Source organism: Lycorma delicatula, chromosome 1 (genome assembly GCF_047948215.1).
Source record: "Lycorma delicatula isolate Av1 chromosome 1, ASM4794821v1, whole genome shotgun sequence".
Taxonomy (NCBI): domain Eukaryota; kingdom Metazoa; phylum Arthropoda; class Insecta; order Hemiptera; family Fulgoridae; genus Lycorma; species Lycorma delicatula.
Window position 1 is genome coordinate 310,815,985 of NC_134455.1, and position 22,737 is coordinate 310,838,721.

General features: G+C 28.6%; 1 protein-coding gene across 1 annotated transcript in view; it reads left to right on the forward strand.

Annotated features, from left to right (window-relative positions):
• Positions 1-22,737, forward strand: part of LOC142333934 (uncharacterized) — a 38,077-nt gene that overhangs the window by 9,946 nt on the left and 5,394 nt on the right. Inside the window, exon 2 of the mRNA XM_075381563.1 lies at positions 4,725-4,846. Within this exon, the coding sequence (XP_075237678.1) occupies positions 4,735-4,846 (112 nt within the window). The 5' untranslated portion in view covers positions 4,725-4,734. The remainder of the gene's footprint in view (positions 1-4,724; positions 4,847-22,737) is intronic.

Genomic DNA, 22,737 nt, shown 5'->3' on the forward strand with positions numbered 1-22,737 from the left:
GTTGGAATGGTTGGTCAGTTAGTATAGAGTTCGATTTTTGGTAAGATTTAAATTTTTTATTTATTTATTATTTCCTTGTTAAAGTACTTGTAGCATTTCAGCGTTACTAAAATAAAAACTATTTGAATTAATTTGAAAATTCACAGTTAAAATTTAATCTCAAAATATCACCTGTTATATTTGGTGTTGTCCAAAAATCTATTCTTATTTGGCAGTTTTTAATTCGCGAAAAGGATTTTTTTCTAATATTTATATTTTTCCGCAGATAGCCTAATAATTTTATTCGTATTAAAAAAAAATATATAATTGGAAATTTTTGAATCCGAATTTTAATTCCTACACACTTTATTTTAATGCGTTGGAGACGTAATTAGAATCAGATATAATTTTCTTTAGAGTGCAAACGAAAATTAAATCGTTACTTTTTTTCAAGTCATTAAAATATTTTTAAGATTAACAAATTTACTAATCAACAATTGTAATTTAATCTTTTCTTCTTGAACCAATGATTCTGTTAAGCATATTTACTCTCAGGTTAAAATGTTTTTTTTTTACATCCTTTCTGATGTTTTAAGCCCACGTTCTTAGAAGGACGCGGTATCTGGATGAACAAATTTGTACCTCTACTCGAAAGAGAAAATACTACAATAATTATGAAATATTTCAGATGTAGATATGTCTATCACCATATCATTGGATTTTTGGTAAAATTTAAATTTTAGATGTTGCAGAGCTGCCTAGTGTGCCCACCTTTAAATGATTTCTGAACATATAGTTCTGAAAGATAATTACCTTTCTTAGACCTTAGATTTACTTATAGAACTTCCTAGATTTTATCTGTGGAACTCAAGAAGAAATTTCATAGGAAAAGATATTATTTCTCTCTTTAACCATCTGCGGGATGTACCGTTTTATATAATTCATTTGGGTACTTCCACACTAAACAATTCAAAGAAGGCTATTTAGTACTAGGTTAAAATCAATCTGTTAGAACATATATTTGGACCAATCCAAGTAAAATTGTCATTCATTAATATTTTGCTTCGTAGTATGTAGATGTACCTAGTCTCTCTAGAGATTATTGGTGGATGAATGTCGCTGCTTGGACTGGACATTGCGGTACTCCTTAAGTGGAATTTTCTGTTTCTTGCAATTCCTGTGTGTGACAGAAATTTCTTTTCTCACTATCTAATCTTTCTTAACTGTTGATTCCTTCCTTAACAGTGATGTTCTGTGGATTTTACATTACGCTCATTGATTCATACCATGAACGGGTGTTTAAAGTTTCTCCACCCATTTTTGTTGTATGTAGAAGTTCTTCCTATGAACTTTACCAAGAATCTTGTTTATTATTCTTATTATACGAAAAGTACTGCCTGAGTCCAAGGTATTTATCGAATTTAGCAGGGTAAGGAAATCCATCTTATCACATACAATAAAATAATTTATTCTTGGAAAAAGTGTGTAAAGTTCTGATAAAGGATGGATTTTGAACATTTATTTACTTTCACAAAAACTTAGACTTACCGTTACTTCGAATTATCACCAAGTCATAAGCGTGTGATAAGATTGAAGACGTAAGAATCAATATTTTTTGAACACTACGATGATTAGGTCTAAATAGGATAATGAATATTGTTTTCCCGAATCAAAATTTTATGCAACTGTTTTGATCTACAGTAGTCTGATGTGATAAATTATGATTGTACGTATAATTTGAAATAGAGACAGGATATCATTTTATAATTATATCTATCTAGTTTTTTTGTGCACACACGCACTTGTGAAAATAAATAAATTTGGAAACGAAATTAAAGTACGGGGTATCCGATTACCGGTAAATAAACGCAACCCAACAAATACGTCACAAATTTCATTTTAATCTTTAGGAACTGGTTTAATTTGATAAATTCACTAATGAAATTCCAGGAATTATTATTTTTTGGTAATTTATTCTGTTATGTAAAATGTTCTTCAAAAATAAAATTATTTTTGCAAACTTTACAGTTTCTATTAGCATTTTTGTGTGTCGCAACCACCTAGTCCTTTTTCCTGCGCTTTCCTACTCTTCCAAGAAGTAATCAGTTCGAAGGGGAGAGGACAGATCAGTTGTTTTATCGCTAACAACTTCTCAGTATTATTTTCCGATCATCATTCTGTTTGTTGAGTTTTTATTAAAATCATACCCTGGCACAGCAGTTCATAGCAGCGACAACCTTTAGATACCCTTACTACGCAAACAAGAAACGCAGCTATCTAACTTCAAATCAAAAATTTTGGACATGATATCTGGATAATCTAACTCGATAAAAACTATCTTTAAAGATTTTGAATAGGCTTAATTCGTTTCAGTTCTTGTTTTTTCAACTTCTGTTAGCGATAATAATCGAATTTCAGGCGTCAGAGCACTAAAATGTGAAGACAGATTAATACTTATAAAAACATTTGACAAGTACAAGCCTTTACACTTTTCAACTGTGAGAATACCGCTCGAAGTGCTGTTACCAATAATAAGCCACATTTATATTCACAAGTGGATGCGTATCGTAAAGATAAACGACTCAGATACGGAACAAGTCTAAAGTGTTCTTCCATGTATTCTTACCAACTCTTTGATATAAAGAAAAAGTACCGATTCCGGGTTTAGCAAGTGACATATCGACTCATTGGGAATCCGGCAGCGTTCCACTTTACCAAGCATCATTTAATTCAAGCCTTGCGATTCTGTATACATATATTTACTTTACGTTATAGATACGGGACTTCATCACCCTAAACTAGTAGTTCTCAAACCATTTAAAGATTAAATCTCCTCACGAAAGATGTGGGAAAAGGATGGAAGTGAAAAAAAAAAAATATTAGATAAAAGATTCAAGATTATGTAGCGTTAGTATTTTTTTTTTCACTCGAAATATAGCCTATTTCAATGACGGTTTATTTATTTGTCGGAATCCTGATTCGAATAATCCTTGACATTTTGTGTCCAATAGCTAACTACAGAAAGTTTAAATTCCGCCATTTTTATGTTAATTTTATTGGTAAAGTTCATTGAGGAATATTTGCTATGCCGCAACATCGCCATCAAAAGTAAATGTTTAATTTTTTAATACCTAATTAGACACCATTTTAAAAATACATAAATTTAATTTTAATTGATATTAAAGGAAAAACAAAAAACTCAAAACTCGAAAAAAATTTGTCTAAATTCATTGTACTAATCATAAACACTGCAACAGCATATCTATAAGTTTGCCAAATGTTTCATCAGACTTGTTATCAAGTATCGAGGTATCTTTTAGTTACATTTATTTTTTCCATTGCTTTAATATCTTAAAGATTTTCATTCTGAATAGAAACAAACATTGTATTGTAATTCTTATAACTAAGAAAAGACAAAAAACAATAAACAGAATTTATTTCTTTGATATTAATGTTGTTCATTGTAAAACCAGTTTTTATGATGGATAATTTTGCTTAAATGGCATCCCCTTCTTTCATCCGGAAGTCCCGGGTTCGAATCCCGATCAGGCATGGCACGCTAAAACTTTTTGTCTGGCATCCGTTTCATTTCAGTGGCGCTTTGATATGCAGCAGTATATTCGGCTTAGGTGAAAATACTTAACTTTTTTTTTCTCATTCTCCCTAGTAAAATTGCCAGGGGTGCCAAAAAATAAGGAAATTGACATTTGACATTAACTTCTCTTTTCATTTTCATTTGTATAATTAACATGGTGTCATTCTTTAAAAATATTATGCTACTTTTGGGAGTGATTTTTATCTCATAATATTTTGTGTTTGGAAATTATATTATTATATTAATTTTAATGGATATTATAATTATTGTAACGAGAATATCTGAATGAATATCCTAAACTATTAGGAATAACTTAAAAATTTCATTTTTTTTATGAATTATATTTTTTTAACTTTGAATAAATATAATTTATAAAAATGAATGGACGGAAATTTTAACTACCAAGTGCTTTTACTTTTGTTCAGATTTTTATTGATCATATGATATACAATCCCTTCTACATAAGATAATTATTTTAATAGAGTCTCAATGATACGATACGAAAGTTTTCCTACCTTAACGTCATTGAATACTATGTCATCGAACTTTATCAACTATTTACAAGCGCATTTACACTTATATTGCATTACATTTGCAGCTACGTCAGGACTGACAAACCGATAGCAGTAATTGCATTTGCCTATACGCACACACCCAGGCAGTATTTGAAAAACTGGTTGGATGTATATAATATTTCATTTGCAAAATGAAAAGTAAAAAAAAATTACCACTTATAAAATTAACTATGGACAGAATAATATTTACATTATTATAAGTTTTAAATAAATCTAATAATTAAGGAAAGATAAAAACGATTTAAAAAATTAAAAACGGATTCATAAATTTCATTCATACAAATAAACACACACGCAAATACAAACAAACAATAACTCTATATGATTCGGTCATTTATTATTCCGAATACTGCAGTTATGACTAATCATTAATACAAGGAGCAGTAGGATGAAGGCCACACACCTCCATATGTGGTACAACCTAAGAGATTGTCATCTCTAAGTTGCTAAGTTGCCACGTCAAGAACAAAAACCAACCGGTATTGTTAAGTGAAACGGAGAATATTATACAATATTCAATTTTCAAGGCTTATCTGAATTTTAAATTAAATTAGTTAAAACTTTCTTTGTGTCAGGTTTGTCAGTATGAAGTACCATATTCTCGCAATATTTTTAATTTTTCTACTTGGACTGGTAACTCTAAATGCTGCTCCAACACCAGCTTCTGAAAAAACAGTAACTGGAACAGCCAATAAAGGTATGTTACAATTATTAAAGTTAATTTTTCATGTTTACTAGACTAGTTAATAACAAGATGAATGAAAGTGATATTGTTAGAAATTAATAAATTGATTGTTAAACGATTGTAATAAATCGAAAATGTTTACGCATAAAATATAATCTTGAATGTAACTTACCGATAGAAAATTATTTTTCTTAAGAAGTTATAAGAGGGTAACAGAAGCATGTCCAATTACGACTGTACAAGATGTTCATGCTATTATATTTTACTATCTGATTTTAAAAAAAATAACTTCCAGTTAATCATTTTTATCATTAATTCACATTATTTAAGTCACTAGTTCAATTAAATAACGATCTAAAGAACAATAATAATTTAAGCATATAAAATTAATTATGTTTTTACTTTTTAAATTATTTACATTTCATTAACTTTAACTCCACTTATTTTATTGCCAGTTTAATCATTTTCATAATGATTCAGCGAAAACTGTTTAATGCATAATTCTTTGTGTTTCATCTAAATAAGAATTAAAGTAATAAATTTTATATGTACTTTCTTGTGTAGTTTACTATTACCCTCTGCAAAGTTAATTTTATTACAAAGTGATGTGAATACAAATTTTAAGTATTTGAAATGATTCAGTGTATTGTTAAAAAAAAAAACTGCTTTTTGTGTGCGTCTACGCGCTCTTGGCAGAAGCTAATAATTACCATGAATTTCACGTGGATGTGAAATTCAAACATTTTATCAGTTAGATCTTGGTTCCTAGTACTTATATATGCAAAACAATTGGCTTCATCACGAAATGTTTACTTCGGTTCTACATACACAGGCCGCATGTACATCTTTATCGTACGCATATACACAAAATTATTCTGAAGAAGCATATTAATTCTTTTTGGGATAATAGCCGACAAAATTAATAATTGTCAAGCGTAATTCTTATATAATTAAAAATTTCAAATATTTTATAAATTTCGTAAAAGTAAAAGCTCAACATCAAAAGTATGTAAATCAAGTGCCATAAACATAAAATTTTGTTTGTATAATTTTTCTTTTGTAACGCCTATCTTAGACTCGTGAAAAATTTTATAAAACCAATTTTTATTCAATATATTCAATGAATATAACCTTGAAAAGTTATAATTTGTTCTAGCCATACTTTACAGACAAATTTTACGTCTTAATGGAATAATAATGTTAAATTGTGAGTTCTGCGATAGAAAACTGACTTTTTCGTTCATTTAATTTAACTTTAATATATTTTTTTTTTAATTTGGTTTAACATTGCTTACAATAGATACCGCAGGTAAAGAAACGTCAACATTCCAACTTTCAGTATTATAACGATCACACTCTTAATTGTGCCGCTCAATTTTTCGACCATATATTGAGCGAGCGCAACTCAAAACCGACTAAACCAATTTTCATCAAATTTTAACATACAAAACTTCGAGTTTACTAATGTACCATATCTAAATTCTAATGAAATTGATCTAGTAGTTTTGCCGATTTTCGAACCACTAAATTTTATACATAGGCCTACATTTATATATATAAGGAAGCCCAATTTTAAATAAATGGTATTTTCGTACCCCTCATAATTAAAAACGTAAAAAAATTTATTTTCACCCCCTCTCCCGTTCTTACCATGCAACCGAAAATAATACCGTACCTGTTCTTCGAAATGTTGGTAAAAAACCAATATCACAAATGTACTAAATAAATTAACAGTAATTACTATAAGTTTTAACACAAAATATATTCTAATAATATTTTAATTAGAAGTAAAACTTAAAAAATAAACGAGACAAACAATATTATTTCCTCCATTACAGTCGCTCTAAATTATAAAAATTCATAGTGATCTTCGAGAACACTATTTACATCTAAAATATCCGGGGGAAAAACAGCGTAATTGGCTTTTCATATCAACTATTTTATTTTCCCAGTTAAACATTTCTCATTTTCCAAATCCATCATAAAAATTATTGTAAGAATCTAACTTGTAAAATATATTTTACGGTGTAGAAATTTTAACGACAAGGTTCCTTTCAATTAGGTGGGAAGAAATTCTGCGTAACGATTTTTCATAAGATTTCTTTTCCATCAAAATAGCGTCCATTGAATGACAATCAGTACACCTGTTCCTTAAAGCATCTACTTTTAGCTATTATTACTCAGCGTTGACTCATCGTTGTTATGACTCATTGTGAATCACCGTCTGACGGCTGTTCTTAATGCAAATTACTTTGTTGTAGTAAATTTATTTTATGTATCGTAATCGTTTTTAGTATAGAAAAATAATATATATATATAAACATAAACGAGAAATGTCCCCTCCATAGTCTTCAGTAATTATTTCTGCAATAGTTGTTACTATATTGCTGATAAAATATGAGTAAATTTTTTCTTCCGACTGTATCTAATACAATCAAATATGATCGCCAATTCGCAATTTTATACTTTATTTTAATCCTCATTATCTTGATATAGTTTTGGGATAATTTCATTTTATTAAATTTAGTATAAAATTAACAAGGCCTACAGCTCACCTAACTGCTAGTTCTGTAATCATTACCATTGTGTGAAAATAAAAAAATATATATATAATAATTTGAGGCTTCTTGCATTACAATCGCTCCATTGTTTGACGTTTCTAGTTCCATTGCAAGTTTTCGGATTTTATTCATCAGTATTCTTATTTTTGGAAAAAAATTGTTTTAATCAGGGTAAAGTGTGTCCTTATACAGATGTAAGTTCACATTTACTGGAAATCAAAGGATAACATTTTATTTTCATTTTCGATTGTGTTATCAAGAAAATTCTTCCTCTGTATACCGATGTAATATCCCAAAATGTTTATTTCCATTCAGTCCCAAATTATTTTTATAGGATAATTAATTATTAATAATTTTAATTTAATTATTTTTAAATTATAGAAAAATGTATAATCTATTTATCAGTAATGGACATCGTTGTAATGATATCATTTCCTCTGAACTTAAACTCAATTTAAAATCAGATTATCATCATTTGGATGTTTGTATGTTTATAAACAAACACTTAATTTTCAGTAAAGTAAGTTCAAAAATAAAAGTGTTAGTGGAAAATTAAAAAAAAAAAAATGTATTTCATTTTTTTTATTCTTAATTTTTTTTTTAATATAAAGTTTTAATGTGAATTATAATAGGAGTAACTTTTGATGGATTAAGAATTGAAATCTCTGTAAAAACTTTGATTTTTGTACATTCAGTATTTCTGTAACTTTAAGTGGACTTTATTGATTGTAGAATAGAAGTTTTAGCCATCAGCCACCTAGATTTTTTCATCATGTTTTTTTTAATCAAATATGACATTTTTAATTCTATGAATCATATATTTTAAACATGAACTTGGTCCAAAATTAAAAGTAATTTTTTAACATCGATTGACACAATACAATGATTAGAAAATAATTCTTTCTCATGCCCTTGAACTTCTTTTACTTTTGTTTCATTATATACACAAGATCTGACCATCCATAGATATAGTCTCTCTCATTCTTTAATATCCTTAAAATTTTGTTGTCCTAGTTACTATGTGATTCTGTTTTTGATCACTTGAAGTAAAGGTTACTCAAATCTTATGATTTGTCTAGCTACATGTTTTTATGTGTTTTGAAATACATAGTAACATGACAATTAAGCATCTCTTAAAAAAATTTCCTACACACACACACACACACACACACACAAGAAGTGCTAAAATGTGAAAAAGGTGATATCATTAGATGAACTTTTTTCAAATTAAAATGATCAGTTATTTAATTTTATCTTTTATGTGTACATTCATACAAAGAATAAAAATTAAAAAAATTAAATAATAAACACAGAAGAACCATTAACTTCTATATTTTTTAATTTATGAAGATGTACTTTATTTTTGCAGTGAGGCATCCTCAGTGTTTTCTGAGATTGAGAATGAAGATTAATCATCCTCACTGAAAAGTATCTGAGAATCTGAAATAATGATAATGAATAATATTCTCTGTGAACATTGAGAAAATATTACACACCATATGTTACTATGTTGTATACTGCATGTTACTATGAAACAGAATTATGTTTTTCAGTTTTATACAAATTTCTACTGACTTCTTTGAAGAATACTGTATTAATTTTGGTTGCATGGTGGTATTGGGAAGCAAAAATGAATTTTCTTCATGTTTTGGAGTATGAAGAGTAAAAAAATACCATTCATTTAAATTGGGGTTTCCTTATATATTTATAAGTCTATGTATAAAATTTTGTGGTTCAAAAATCTCCAAAATTACATACTAGATCAAGTTCATTAAAATTTAGATACTCTGGTAATGAAAACTGGTTGATTAGTTCTTGATTTATGCTCTATTTAAAAGTCAAACAAATTTAAGTGAGGCAGGAGTGGTTCATTGTGATGCTGTAAGTTGGACCACAGATCTGTTGTTAGCAATATTACAAACCCAAATTAAAAAAAACCATTAAAATATTAAAACCAAATTAAATTTACAAAAAAATCAGTCTTCTTGCGCAGGAGTTTTTTTAGTGTTTTGGAATAAATTGTTTAATGGTTTCTTATAATTTATTCTATTTTGCACTCATTGCTTTAAATCAACAGTAATCTCCATGGCTGTTCACCAGTAATTGTAAAAAAATTTAATGCGGTACTCACATGACTTCCTTGTACGTCTATTAAATTACATATACACATTTTTAAAATGAAGAGTAAATAAAATTTTATTTCATTAATAACTTCTGATATTTTTTCATCCTTTTTTTTTATTGTTATTATTGAATTATTATTTATTGTAAACATTTTTTATTACAATCAAAGGCTAATAATTATTATTAAATCAATATATATAATTAAAAAAAGGAGATGAAGTCGGATTTTTTATATATATGTCTTCCCCTTGTAAGATCCAAATATTTCATTAATTACAATTTTATTTAGCTATAACTGGAAACAATGAAAATAAGTACCACTTATGATATATCGTTGAAAAGCTGTCAATGAGAGCTTAATACTGCAGTTAAGTAACAGTCCAACATCCAAAATTTCAGCATTCTACGGCTAATTGTTTTTGAGTTATGCGAGATACATACGTATGTAGAAACTAGTCAAGCCAAAACTAGTCAAAATGGATTCAGGGATGGTCAAAATGGATATTCCGTTGAAATCTAAAAACCGACATTTTTCGCGATCGCAATACTTCCTTCATTTCGTGCAAGGAAGTAAAAAGATGTTTCTATGTTAGTAAATGTTGATCATTATCAACAAGTGTTTTGTTTGCTTTAATTTTTACAAAATTATTTTTCAAAATTATATTGCTCAAAATCATTTTTGACTCGCTCATTAATGGAGTTCATTAAGAAATATTACTCGTACAAGGAAATATTGTAATCGCGAAAAATCTCAGTTTTCAGTTTTCAATGGAATATCCATTTTGACCATCCCTGAATCCATTTTGACCAGTTCGGAGTGACGTCTTTACGTACGTATGTATCTCGCATAATTCAAAAACGATTAGCCGTAGAATGTTGAAATTTTGGGTTTAGGACTGTTGTAACATATATTTGTGCATCTCCCCTTTTTATTGCAATCGACTGGACCAAAAGTGTCCAAAAATGCCCAAAATCTAAAACAATTTGGATTTTAGACTTTTTCTTAACTGCAGTAATAAGTCCTCATTGAGAGCTTTTCAAAGATATAAGTGGTGCTTATTTTCATTGGTTTCAGAGTTATAGCCAAGTAAAATTGTAATTAATGAAATATTTGAATCTTACTAGGAGAAGGCACATTGGTTCGAATACGACTTCATTTCCTTTTTTCTTTTTAACTTTTTTTTTTATTTAAATATATGATTTATTAATAATTATTAACCTCTTATTGTAAAAAAAAAAATTACAATAAATAATTCAATAATAACAATAAAAAAAAATCAAAAGTTATTAGTGAAATAAAATTTTATATTCTTTTAAAAATGTGTGTATATAATTTGTTAGGTGTACAAGGAAGTCATGTAGTGTCCATGTCAGATTTTTTAAAATATTTTTTTAGTACATTCACTAACATCTGTAACTGCCACTATTATTATTTAAGAAAAAATATTTTTTCTTTTAAAAAATTTGTTACTTAAGAAACTTACCTTTAATTTGTTTTTTCTAACAAAATTTTAAATATGTAGGAGGTGTTAAATATGCGCCAATTTAAAATTAGCATTCACATATCAAGAATGTTGATTAAAGAGAGAAATTTGATTTTGCTATTACAAAACTTTATATTTTTTTAAATTTTCGTTGCTGGCTCTCAAAGAAAAACATACAAAAAATAAATGGTTTGCTATAAACTGCAAATTACTTCTTCAATTCCTACTAAAGGGAGATTTGTATTCTGACTTCTTAGCTTTTGTTTAAAACACTGATATGAATTTCCGATACCTTTGGCTTTCTATCAATAACTGATTGAAAATTAGCTGGCCTCCAATGGTGCAAGTATGTAATTGCTGGCCTCCATGGTGCAAGTGGTAGCATCTCATCCTTTTATCCAGAGGTCAAGACTTTGAATCCCGGTCAAGCATGACATTTTCACATTCTACAAAACTGTCATTTCATCTCATTCTCTGAAGCAATACGTAATGGTGGTCTCAGATCTTAAAAAAAAGAAAAAAGTAATTAAAATGTTGAGTTTTAATGTCCTTAATTATAGATAATATAGATTATTCTTAATATAGATAAATGTAATAAACAGATATTAGTAACAGTAATAGATATGTAGTTATGCAAAGAACAATCTAAACGCGGTTCAATTCTGTTTTATAATTTAGATGAAATATTTAATAAAGATAATTAAAGAAATAGAAAGTGATTTTCTCACTTAGAAGGCAATAAGGTATTATAAACCTTAGGTATAAAAAATTAACAAGCTGAAAAAATAAAATATAATTTTAAAAGTATTTTAAACAGTTATAATTCCTTTAAAAATTCCTTCTATACATTTCATAACAAATACATTTTATTGTTACGCAATATAAATATATAATTTTTTTCCATCTAGTTTTCCTTGCTGAAAAACATTAATAACATCTTTACAGATCTCTATTTTACTCCTGTAAACAGAATAAATTACATCTGTAAATCTTAATAATTTATTTATATTCTTATTCCAGTCCATTTAGAATTCTCAAATTGTTGATTTTAAATACACTACATTAAAAGACTTTCTCACTATAAATTTTTTTTCTGATTCTGAATAAAGTGCATGATAACATGTCACTTGCGCCTTATTGGGCTTCGAAACAGGCAAGTATTGTACTACGATCACATACGTAAGGAGTTATTTTATGACTTAACATGAATAAGACAACAGTTAATACAGAATGATTAAGTAGAATGTTAAACACCCTATGCATTCTTTAGTCTTATATGATTTAGCGACACAATAAGTTATGTAATAATACTTAATGTATATTCAGTAATAATTATTTACTTATAAATTGTATTATTTTATTTATATTCCTTGAAAATCTCCAAGTCTTTATTTATTGTTAAACTGTTTTAATGACTATCTAAAACTGCCCTCAGCAGAATATAATGCAGAAAAATCAATCATAATAATCATTATATGTATACATCCTTTTTTTAAATTTTGAGATAGTTTTGCCTAATAGCAGATTTTAGGGTGTTTTGGAATCCAAATGACAGTTTTTTAATGGATGACAATCTATGTAAGATGTTTGTAATCAGCAAACCAGTGGGTAATCACAGAGGAGGGTTCAAATAATTTGATAAAGTTAATCAGTGAGTAGGGGATTTACTACATATTTGAAAAAATTATCATGTATTTTGAATATCTATTCTTAAAATACAAATGAAGTATTTTGTTCAAAAAAATTGTACAATATTTCTATATTTTGTGTTTATAATGGTAACTGATTTAAGGTAATCTGCAAGGAATTAGGATATTGCAATATATTAGTTAATTCTCTCAAATTATCAGATTTTTAATGTGTTTTAATGGGATTTTCAGTTATTTCTTGAGGACTATGATTGCAACAACAAAATGTTGAGTCTGGACTCAACTACTTATCTCTGATGAAATTAGACTCATCTGATAATAACATTATAGTGCACTAGTTTAAGCTTTCAGATTGCAGTTTGACTCCAGGAATAACTCTTATATACACCGTAAATCTCCTTGGGAAAAGTTTTGAATTTAATTTATGAGAGAATTTTTTTTTTAGTATCAGTGAAAGGATTTCTGAGAGCGTGTCTCAACACAGAGTCAACAATATTGTTTAGGATGCACTTTTATTCTTGCAACAGTATCTATTGTTTTGTCCTATGAAGTTAACTTTTGACCACAGCACTTTCTTTTATCTACACTTCCACTTCATATTTAAAGTCCAACTTCCAAATGTATTTTGTAATTTTTTATATATATATGTTGAGATCTATTTTTATGACTAGTGAGATAATTTTCTTGTATTTCATTTTAACTATCATCCCATAGTGAAACAGAAATGCAACCACTTGTGAACAAGTTGAACTCTGTTGATTTCTGTGGTGAGACACCCCTTGCTCTGCCTATTACTCAGAAGGTTTTAGGTACAAACCTCAGCCAGTTTTCTGGAGTCTATAATCTGGGAATCTTCCACAATCCCCAGAAAATTGTATATAATTTTCTGCTTACAAAACATTCTTTCTTTAGATAGAGCATTAACGGTCAGTAAAAAATTAATCTGAGTTGAGGGTAGAACAGAGCTTTCACTCATATGACTTAATATCATCTATATTTCTGTGGGTTTGGCATGCTGATTATGCAACAATATGTCAACTTCAACTGACTCACCTTCAGTTCATTGAAAAAAACTGGAAATTCTTTATTTCTCACTCACTGAATAAGCCTGGGAGGGGATGTTTATTATTCTTTGTAATTTTTAATAATCCAAAATTAAAAATATGGTATGATTCAATTCCAGTATTTATTTATTTTATTTTAGAGGTACTTGAAATACAATAGATCCAGGTAAATTTTAACAAAAGATCAAAATGTATAAATTATATATTTACAACCTGAAAATGTGATATTTAGAATTTAAAAAATACATTAGTGTATATTATTAATTCTCTGTTTCATTAAATTGTTTTTATTTATTTTATTATTAGAAGAGGGTTAACATCTCCTGTGTTGGAACTTACCTTCCTTTGAACGAGATTGACAGTTCAAGGCTAAAATGGACTTGTTATATAGCAATATTATTTATTAGTCCCTACCACTTTTTAATTTACAATATATTATTTACAATATATTAAAAAGTGGTAGGGACTAATACCCTACCACTTTTTAATTTAAGGTTTTATTTTTACTAACACATCCTGACCTAATGGTCCAGAAATGTTGATGCTATGCACAAGCACACGTACACTATGAACAACTGATGTAATACTGAGCACACTGAGCTGCCTAAAGTAATACTTACAATATATAAGTATTATAATTATAAAGTACATTCAGATTTAATTAAAAGTTTAGATTTGGGTCTTGCAGCATCACAAATAACTCATTATTTACCTACTATTTCTGATTCTCATTTTTAAATGGACTTAAAATATATGTTTTATTTTTATATTCAGATGTAGCCATATTTTCTTATGAATTTAATAATCTATAAAAATATGACCTCTTTTTTGACTAAGACATAGTAAAATCATAACATTAACATAAGCTAAAAGAAAGATTTAATGCTTTTTAATATTTCCATTTTGTGTCTTGGTGACAGTTTCGATTTGAACTGATAATTCTGTTGACACATTTCTTTACATTACTTCACATTTTACATTTTCTTCGCATTTCTTTAGTGCTGGGAGTTAAATGATCCATTTAAAATAAGTGTCCAAAAGAGTTAAAATTGTTACACTCACTTCAATATAGCTTTAAACAAAGTTGCTGAAGATGAAGTGTTTGGATTTGAATTATATGTTAAGTGATCATTAATTTATTTTGAGATAAAAAAATTTGAATATTAAAATGCAGTAGATCAGGCAACAAAAGACATGTTGTATGATTTGTTAAAGCAATTAATATGTAAATATAAAATAAAATGATGTAAGGTGTTTTTATTCTATCTTCAAACACAAGCAGTTCTTAGATCTAATTCATTTTAAAAAAAATCAATCCAAATTATTTACAAAAACAGGTTTAGAATTTATATATTCTTCTTAATATTAACATCTGTATTATATAATACCTTAAACCTGATCTAGCAAACCATTTTAGTAAAAAAAAAATTTTATCTTAGGTATCAGACATCTATATTATATAATACCTTAAAACTGATTCAGCAATCATTTTAGTAAAAAAATTGTTTATCTTAGATAACATATTTTCTAGAAATAGTTGGCTTAAATCAAAAACTATACATAACAATGCTATTTATGTATAATATAATATTTGTTCAGCCTCCGCAAAGTACAGAATTAGAGAACTCTTACCTTTACTTTTTCATGTTCAAAACATTTTCAGTGATGTTTTTTAATAATTCTTATTTTTATTACATTTACACATTAAATTATAGCTTTCTCCTTATCTTTTAAAAATTGTTTATTAATAAAAGGTTTAAAAATTCAAAACAAATATTTGTTCAATCAAGAGAATGAGTAGTATTGCAATAACTATTAATTTATCATTATCAATATAATATAAAAATACAGTATGTTATGTATTTTTATTGCTCTATTTATCATATGTTTTGATTGCTCTATTTATATATGTAATGATAAATAGTGCAAAAAAATACATAACGATAAACAGAAATTGTATAATGAAATAAATAATATAAAAAATATAGCTATAAAAAATGGATATCGTACATCATTGATTGATAATATATATAAGAAATGTAATCCAGAATTTTTCAATAACACAAACATTACTACATTAACACCAGTAAATAAAAATAAAAAATAGTGAAGAATTTATATAAACTACTCTTATACAAATAAAATTATAGAAAACTTGATTAATGCATATAATGATAGAAAATATAAACCTGCTTACAAACCTGATAATCATATAATAAAACATTTAAAATATTATAATGATAAAAAAGTAAAAAATAAATATGATTTTTCCAGTATTTATAAAATAAAATGCAACAATTGTGAAAAAATATATATTGGTAAAATGAGATCCTTTAAAGATAGATTTAATGAACATTTTAGGTCATTTAAAAATAAAAAAATAGGTTTCTTAGATGTAGCCGACCATTTAATAAATATTAATCATAATATAACTAGTTTATAAAATAATTTAGAAATAACTGAAAGAGTAAATACTGAACAAGAAAATAGTAATAAAAAATTAGAAATTTTAGAAAAATTGATTATATATAGATATAAATGTAAATTCAACCTTATAAATCTGCAAACAGAATTTGATCGCAACATTCTTATTAAAATTATTTAAGTTAGCATACAAAGATGGAGTAGGAGTAGAATTCAGATTGAAGCACTCAGTATGATCATCATTAACTGGTGTTCTGCTTGGCAGTGGATCCCTTATGTCCATCCATATGTCCACTCGGCCTTTATTGCCTTATAATTTCCAATCTTCATCTCATTTATTGACTTGATTCTTTTTCTTCCTCACTTCCTTTCTCCTTCTACTGAACATTCCAATGCAGTTGTCAACATTCCACTTCGTTAACCACATGTACTAACCATTTTTGTTTTCTTTTGTGTACTTCCTGCATAATAATTTCCTGCATAACTTCTTTAATTCTGTTCATTACTTCCTTATTCCTTTCATTATCTATCCACCATTTTTTCTTCATCATTCTCCACATCCATATCTCAAAATTCTCAAACCAGTCCCACTTCCACTTCCTCATCGTTGATGTTTCACTCCCATACATGATAATCCATAATGTATAGCATTTGGTTACCTTCTTCCTTAACTCTAAGTCTAAACTTTACTACATAGTAATTCTCTCTTCTTTCTGAAGGCTTGCCATCGCTATCCTTACTTTTGTTTCCATTGTTCTCTTTCAGCCTTCTATCGCCTTATTACCCAAAAATTTGCAATTTTTTACTTTTTCTATTCTTCCTTCTTTTGTCCTTACCTCTAAATTTTCTTTATTATTTTCTTCCATTACTTTAGTTTCTCCTATGTTAATTTTCATTTCATATTCTTTCATTCCTTTCTTCTGGGCTATTAACAATCTTTGAAGCACAGGATGTCATCAGCTAAAAGAAACACAGACCATAAATTCAGCAAGCCTAATGCACCTTATTTTTTGTCCTAGAATTAGTCCTTCTATTTATTCTAATATATACCTTATCATACCTTCAATGTAAATGTTGAACAGTGTTGGTGAGAGGCAGCATCTTTGCCTACCACCTTGATCTAGATCCGTCTTTCCATTATACATTTTTTCTTCAAGAATTTCCACCATTTTTTCCATTTGACTCTATTAAATGCCATCTCCAAATCTATGAAACACAGACTCTCTTCCTCTCTCAAAGTATCTCTCTCCAACCATACCTAGTAGCCTGATGGCATCTCTGATTCCTTTCTCTTTCCTGAACCAAATTGTTCCTCTCCTGCATTTTCTACCATTATTCTTACCAACCTTTGGTTAAGGACTCTTAACAATATTTTAACGGCATGGGCTATTAAACTTATTGTTCTATGCTCTGTACATTTTCTTGCAACTATTTTCTTTGAAATTGGTATCACTACTGTTTTCACATTTTTTAGGCCACTCATCCATACTGTGTAGCCTACATTTCACCAGTATCTTCCACACCTTCCTTCTTTAAGCAATAACAAAATTCTACTGAAGTTTATAAACTCTAGTCAATTTTTTATTTTTCATTTCTTAAATTGTTTTCTGTACTTCAAGATTTAATATCGATGATTAAACTTTTCAGTTATCAGGCGTTCCTTTTCTATGTTTATTTCCTTAGATTTCTTTCCTGTTATATACAGATCTTCCACATGTCCCTTCCACCTTTCTGATCATGTAGCATTTTACCATCTTTATTCTCAATTTCTCCCATTTACCATTTAATGCTCTTCACCTTCCCCTGTAATGCTCTTCACCTTCCTACACATCATATTATATTTCCCTTTCTTTTCTAGATTCTCAACACCACTGCATTCTTCCTTCAGCCTTTTCCTAGCTTTTTGTATTTCCCTCCTTAACTCATTGTTTAATTTACCATAAAGCATTTTTTTCATTTCCTCCTGCCTTATTTTCATACCACCCTCTTTCTTCCATTTTATCTAGCAATTCTGATAGTTTCTTGGCTCTATTTCCCACATAATAGCCTACTTCATTCACTGCTGTTTTTATTACAGCATTTTTTTTATTCTCATCCTCACTGTTTTCATTTTCTTTTTTTTCCTTAATTGGCTTATACAGTTTTTCTGCTATTATTTCCTCATTCAATTTCTTCAGTTTTCCTAAGTTCCTTTTATTAACTAATTTAGCTTTCTCTACTTTCCTTAAAGCTACTCTCATTTCCATCATAAATAACATATGATTATTATTGATATTCGCTCCTGGTAATCCATTGGCTTTCTTAACAGCATTCTTATATCTTTGATATACTAAAATACGGTTTACCTGATAGGATGCTTTATCTCTAGGAGTTATCCACATATATTCTTTTCCTTTCATGGTTTCCATGAAATTTCCATTTATTACCGAGATTTGGTAATAAATAATTTTGGTTAGACATAATTCTTTCTGTTGGTAAAATTCTACTAATCGATTACCCTATCATTTCTTACCCCTAAGTTTTTTTACAAAGATTTCCTTTTTCATCTTCTCTAACTACAGCATTTCAGTCTCCCATCACTGTCTAACAGCAGTCGTTTATTGATTTTATTATATACACCTCTTCAATATTTTCTGTTTTGTAATTTGATATTGCATATATAATTGTATAACAACTAAATATTTTGGTAACGTTATAATCCTTAACAATAGTAATAATCTATCATCATACAAATTATTTTCTTATCTGTTTTGCTATTTTATTCCTTCTAATTATTGCTACTCCATTTTTTACCAGTCCTATTATATCTTTTTTATTTACCTTCACTTCCTTTTGAAATTCTATAGCGTAGAACTTTCCACTCTATAACAAAGTCTTGACATTTCAAGTTCCTGTACACAATCGATCCTTTAACTTCTTTTGTTGCTTCTCCCAGAGATTTAAATGAGAAGCTATTTTAACTCCGGAACATTTAACAGAATAAAACATCATAGAATAATAGAAGAAATTATCACTAGGATTTTTAATGCAGTGGTTTTCCATTGCTTTTATATTTTAACAGCATCAACTTCTTGAAGACGTTTCTCCACTTTTGGGGGCAGTATCCTACCCGCAGGGCAGTAGAGTACCTAGCACCCACCAATGCTTATCTGCACTCTGAGGAGACTGTTAGCATTTGTAATTGGGAAAACACCTTTCAGTGGGGGTAACTCGGACCGTTTATTTGTTAGCTGCTTGCATAGACTAACCAGTTATTCCAGTTAACCAGTTATTAATATATTCAATTATTGCCCCCTTCCTACCTTGTGGAGGTGAATATCAAGATTTTCCCTTCATTGAATCTCAGGGTTAAAAAGCATTTCTTAAATTCTCTAGTACTTTTAGAGAGGTTAGTATGATAGTGAGTGAAAAAATTTAAAGTCATCTTATACCAAACTGGATATATAGAGCTTTAAATTGCAATAACAATTTGGTTAATTGAATTATTAACTATCACAATTTGGTATTAGCTGGATCGTTTAATTATTTTAGTGGTATACTTTAGTAGTGCTAGGTGTAGCTATGTTACCCACCGGGTTGGTCTGGTGGTGAATGCGTCTTCCCAAATCAGCTGATTTGGAAGTCGAGAGTTCCAGTGTTCAAGTACTAGTAAAGTCAGTTATTTTTACACGGATTTGAATACTAGATCGTAGATACCGGTGTTCTTTGGTGGCTGGGTATCAACTAACCACACATCTCAGGATTGGTTAGAACTGATACTGTACAAGACTACACTTCATTTACACTCATACATATCATCCTCATTCATTCTCTAAAGTATTATCTGAAAGGTAATTACTGGAGGCTAGACAGGAAAAAGAAAGGTGTAGCAGTGTAGCCACCGGGTTGGTCTAGTGGTGAACACATCTTCACAAATCAGCTGATTTCGAAGTCGAGAGTTCCAACATTTAAATTCTGGTAAAGGCAGTTACTTTTATACGGATTTGAATACTAGATCGTGGATACCAGTGTTCTTTGGTGGTTGGGTTTCAATTAACTACACATCTCAGAAATGGTTGACCTGAGACTGTACAAGACTACACTTCACTTACACTCATACATATCATCCTCATTCATCCTCTGAAGTAATACATGATGGTGATTCCCGAAGACTAATCAAGGGAAAAAAAGTGTAGCTATGTAGCCGGCCTCCCTGGCACGAGAGGTAGTGTCTCCGCCTTTCATCTGGAGGTCCTGGGTTGAAATCTTGGTCAGGCATGGCATTTTCATACACGCTATAAATCATTCATCTCATCCTCTGAAGCAATACCTGACAGTGGTCCCGGAGGTTAAAGAAAAAAAAAACACTATAAATGTAGCCCTTTTAAGTTAATATTTAAACTTTTTAAAGTGTTAAGACTGTTGTAAGAACTGTAGAGAATCTTGCAAAGTTGGTTTCTGTCTATTTGAGAGGAATACACCTTTCTTTCTTTTTCTTCATTTTACTGTTTATCCTCTGGAACCACCGAGGTATTACTTCAGAAGATGAATGAGGATCGTATGTATGAATGTAAATGAAGTCTTGTATAGTCTCAGGTAAACCGTTTCTGAGATATGTGGTTAATTAAAACCCAACCACCAAGAACACCGGTCGGTATCCATGATCTAGTATTCAAATCCACATAAAAGTAACTGCCTTTACTAGGATTTGAACCTTAGATCACTCAACTTCAAAATTAGCTGATTTGCGATGAGTTAACCACTAGACCAGCTCGGTGGGCTGAGGGTGATACACCACACACTTTTTTTTCATATGTTTCTTTTTTGATATGTCTATATAATTAAAATATTATTTTAGTTAAATTCTATTGCAACATCTTTATGTTTTTTTTCTCAAAAACAATAACAAATAGTTTACTGTTCATTGGCCTTTGAAAAGAAAATAATAACAGGTTACGTATTAAAATTGAATAATGAAAAAAGTAAGCTACCATTCATCATTTTAATGAATTGCGATTAAAAATAACATGTAATTTATTTGTTAGAAGTTTTGATAATTTCTTAAGTTTAAGATTAAGAATATTACTGACCTACTAATCTGAATGTTAGCAGCCATGAAAAATAAAAGCATTTTTATTCTTAAATTAAAAAAAGAAGATATTCAAAGTAGTATAAAAAATACAAAATATAATTCATTAGCCAACAAAAAAAACTAATTTGTATGCTCACTAGCATACAGTTTATGCTTCATTCACATTTGCTAGCTTGTCACATCAATGACATCAGTACATCCTTTCTTGATGATACTGAATTCAACTGGAGATGTAAAAAATCTGTGGGGAATTCTGTCCAACTGGAATAAGTTAACATACAAGGTAACTTGTAGCAATTTCACAAAAAAACTGTATTGTTTGAATTTGTAAGTACAAAGCTGAATAAACAAATGAATAATCAAATGAATTAAAAACTAACTTCATTAAATAAAATTAAACTTAATTAATAGAATAAAAAATAACTTTTACTGTAAGTATGCTAACAGAATATATGATTTCTAAAATGCCACACACATTTATCTTTAAGCCCTTATAAGCTAAAAAAATTGACAAAAAACTGTAATTTTAAAATTGAACCCTTTAACAAACAAAAAATTTAATATTCTTATTGAATTGAAAGAAAAAGTTGTTAAAGCAATTTATATAAAATTAAAAAGTTAAAGCATTATAAAAAAGTAGATTTAGGAGTAAGAAATATATTGTAAAAAGGAATCAGACTGTATAAATAGATGCAAAAAAAATAATTACAATAAAAATGTTTTATCTTAAAAAATACAAAAAGCAGTAAATCTCAATGCTTTATTACAATATCTGTTTTTTTAAACCTAAATTAGAATTGTCATTATATATGGAACTCAAAGCTTGTGCATAAAAATTATGATATGAAATACTTGCAGCATAAGAAATTGTTATGCCTAACTGAGATTTAAAGCCAGAACTGTCTGAATGAAAGACAAAGATACCATCATTTCGCCATGGAGATTGGCAGTTCAGCTTAACATTATCATAACTCTTTTAAGAGATTTAAGTTGTTACTCATTGGGAAGATTATCTAAAATTCAACTGCAACATCAGGTGAACATATTATGACAAGTAAAAATGTTCACTAACTATAAATGTGATATGGGTTATCAATAAAAAATTAATAATTTTCTATTATAAACGCATTTGGAATATAAAAAGTGTAAGTATTTTTGTTAATAACTCTTTTAAAAAGTATAATTATTTATGCAGTAGTTTCTTCATTAGTTTTACAAAGTTACTTTTACTTATGATTTTAAATTCATGTCAGAAAACCAAAAAATAATAAAATAGTATTGGCAGCAGATACCTATGCAATCATATGACTGATCAGCTACTCAAGTCTCCAGACCTCTAATTGTCTGTAGACAGTATAATGTCTGAATGATGATATCTTCTTCGCAGTTAAATAACTTCTATTACTATTCTGGAATTGTCTTTGCATCTTTGCTTAGATAAAAAAAAAATGTAATCAAGCAACAAGATAATCATTCGTAACTTAACTTGGAGAAACAGTCAGCAACTGTAACACCTTAGATTAGTA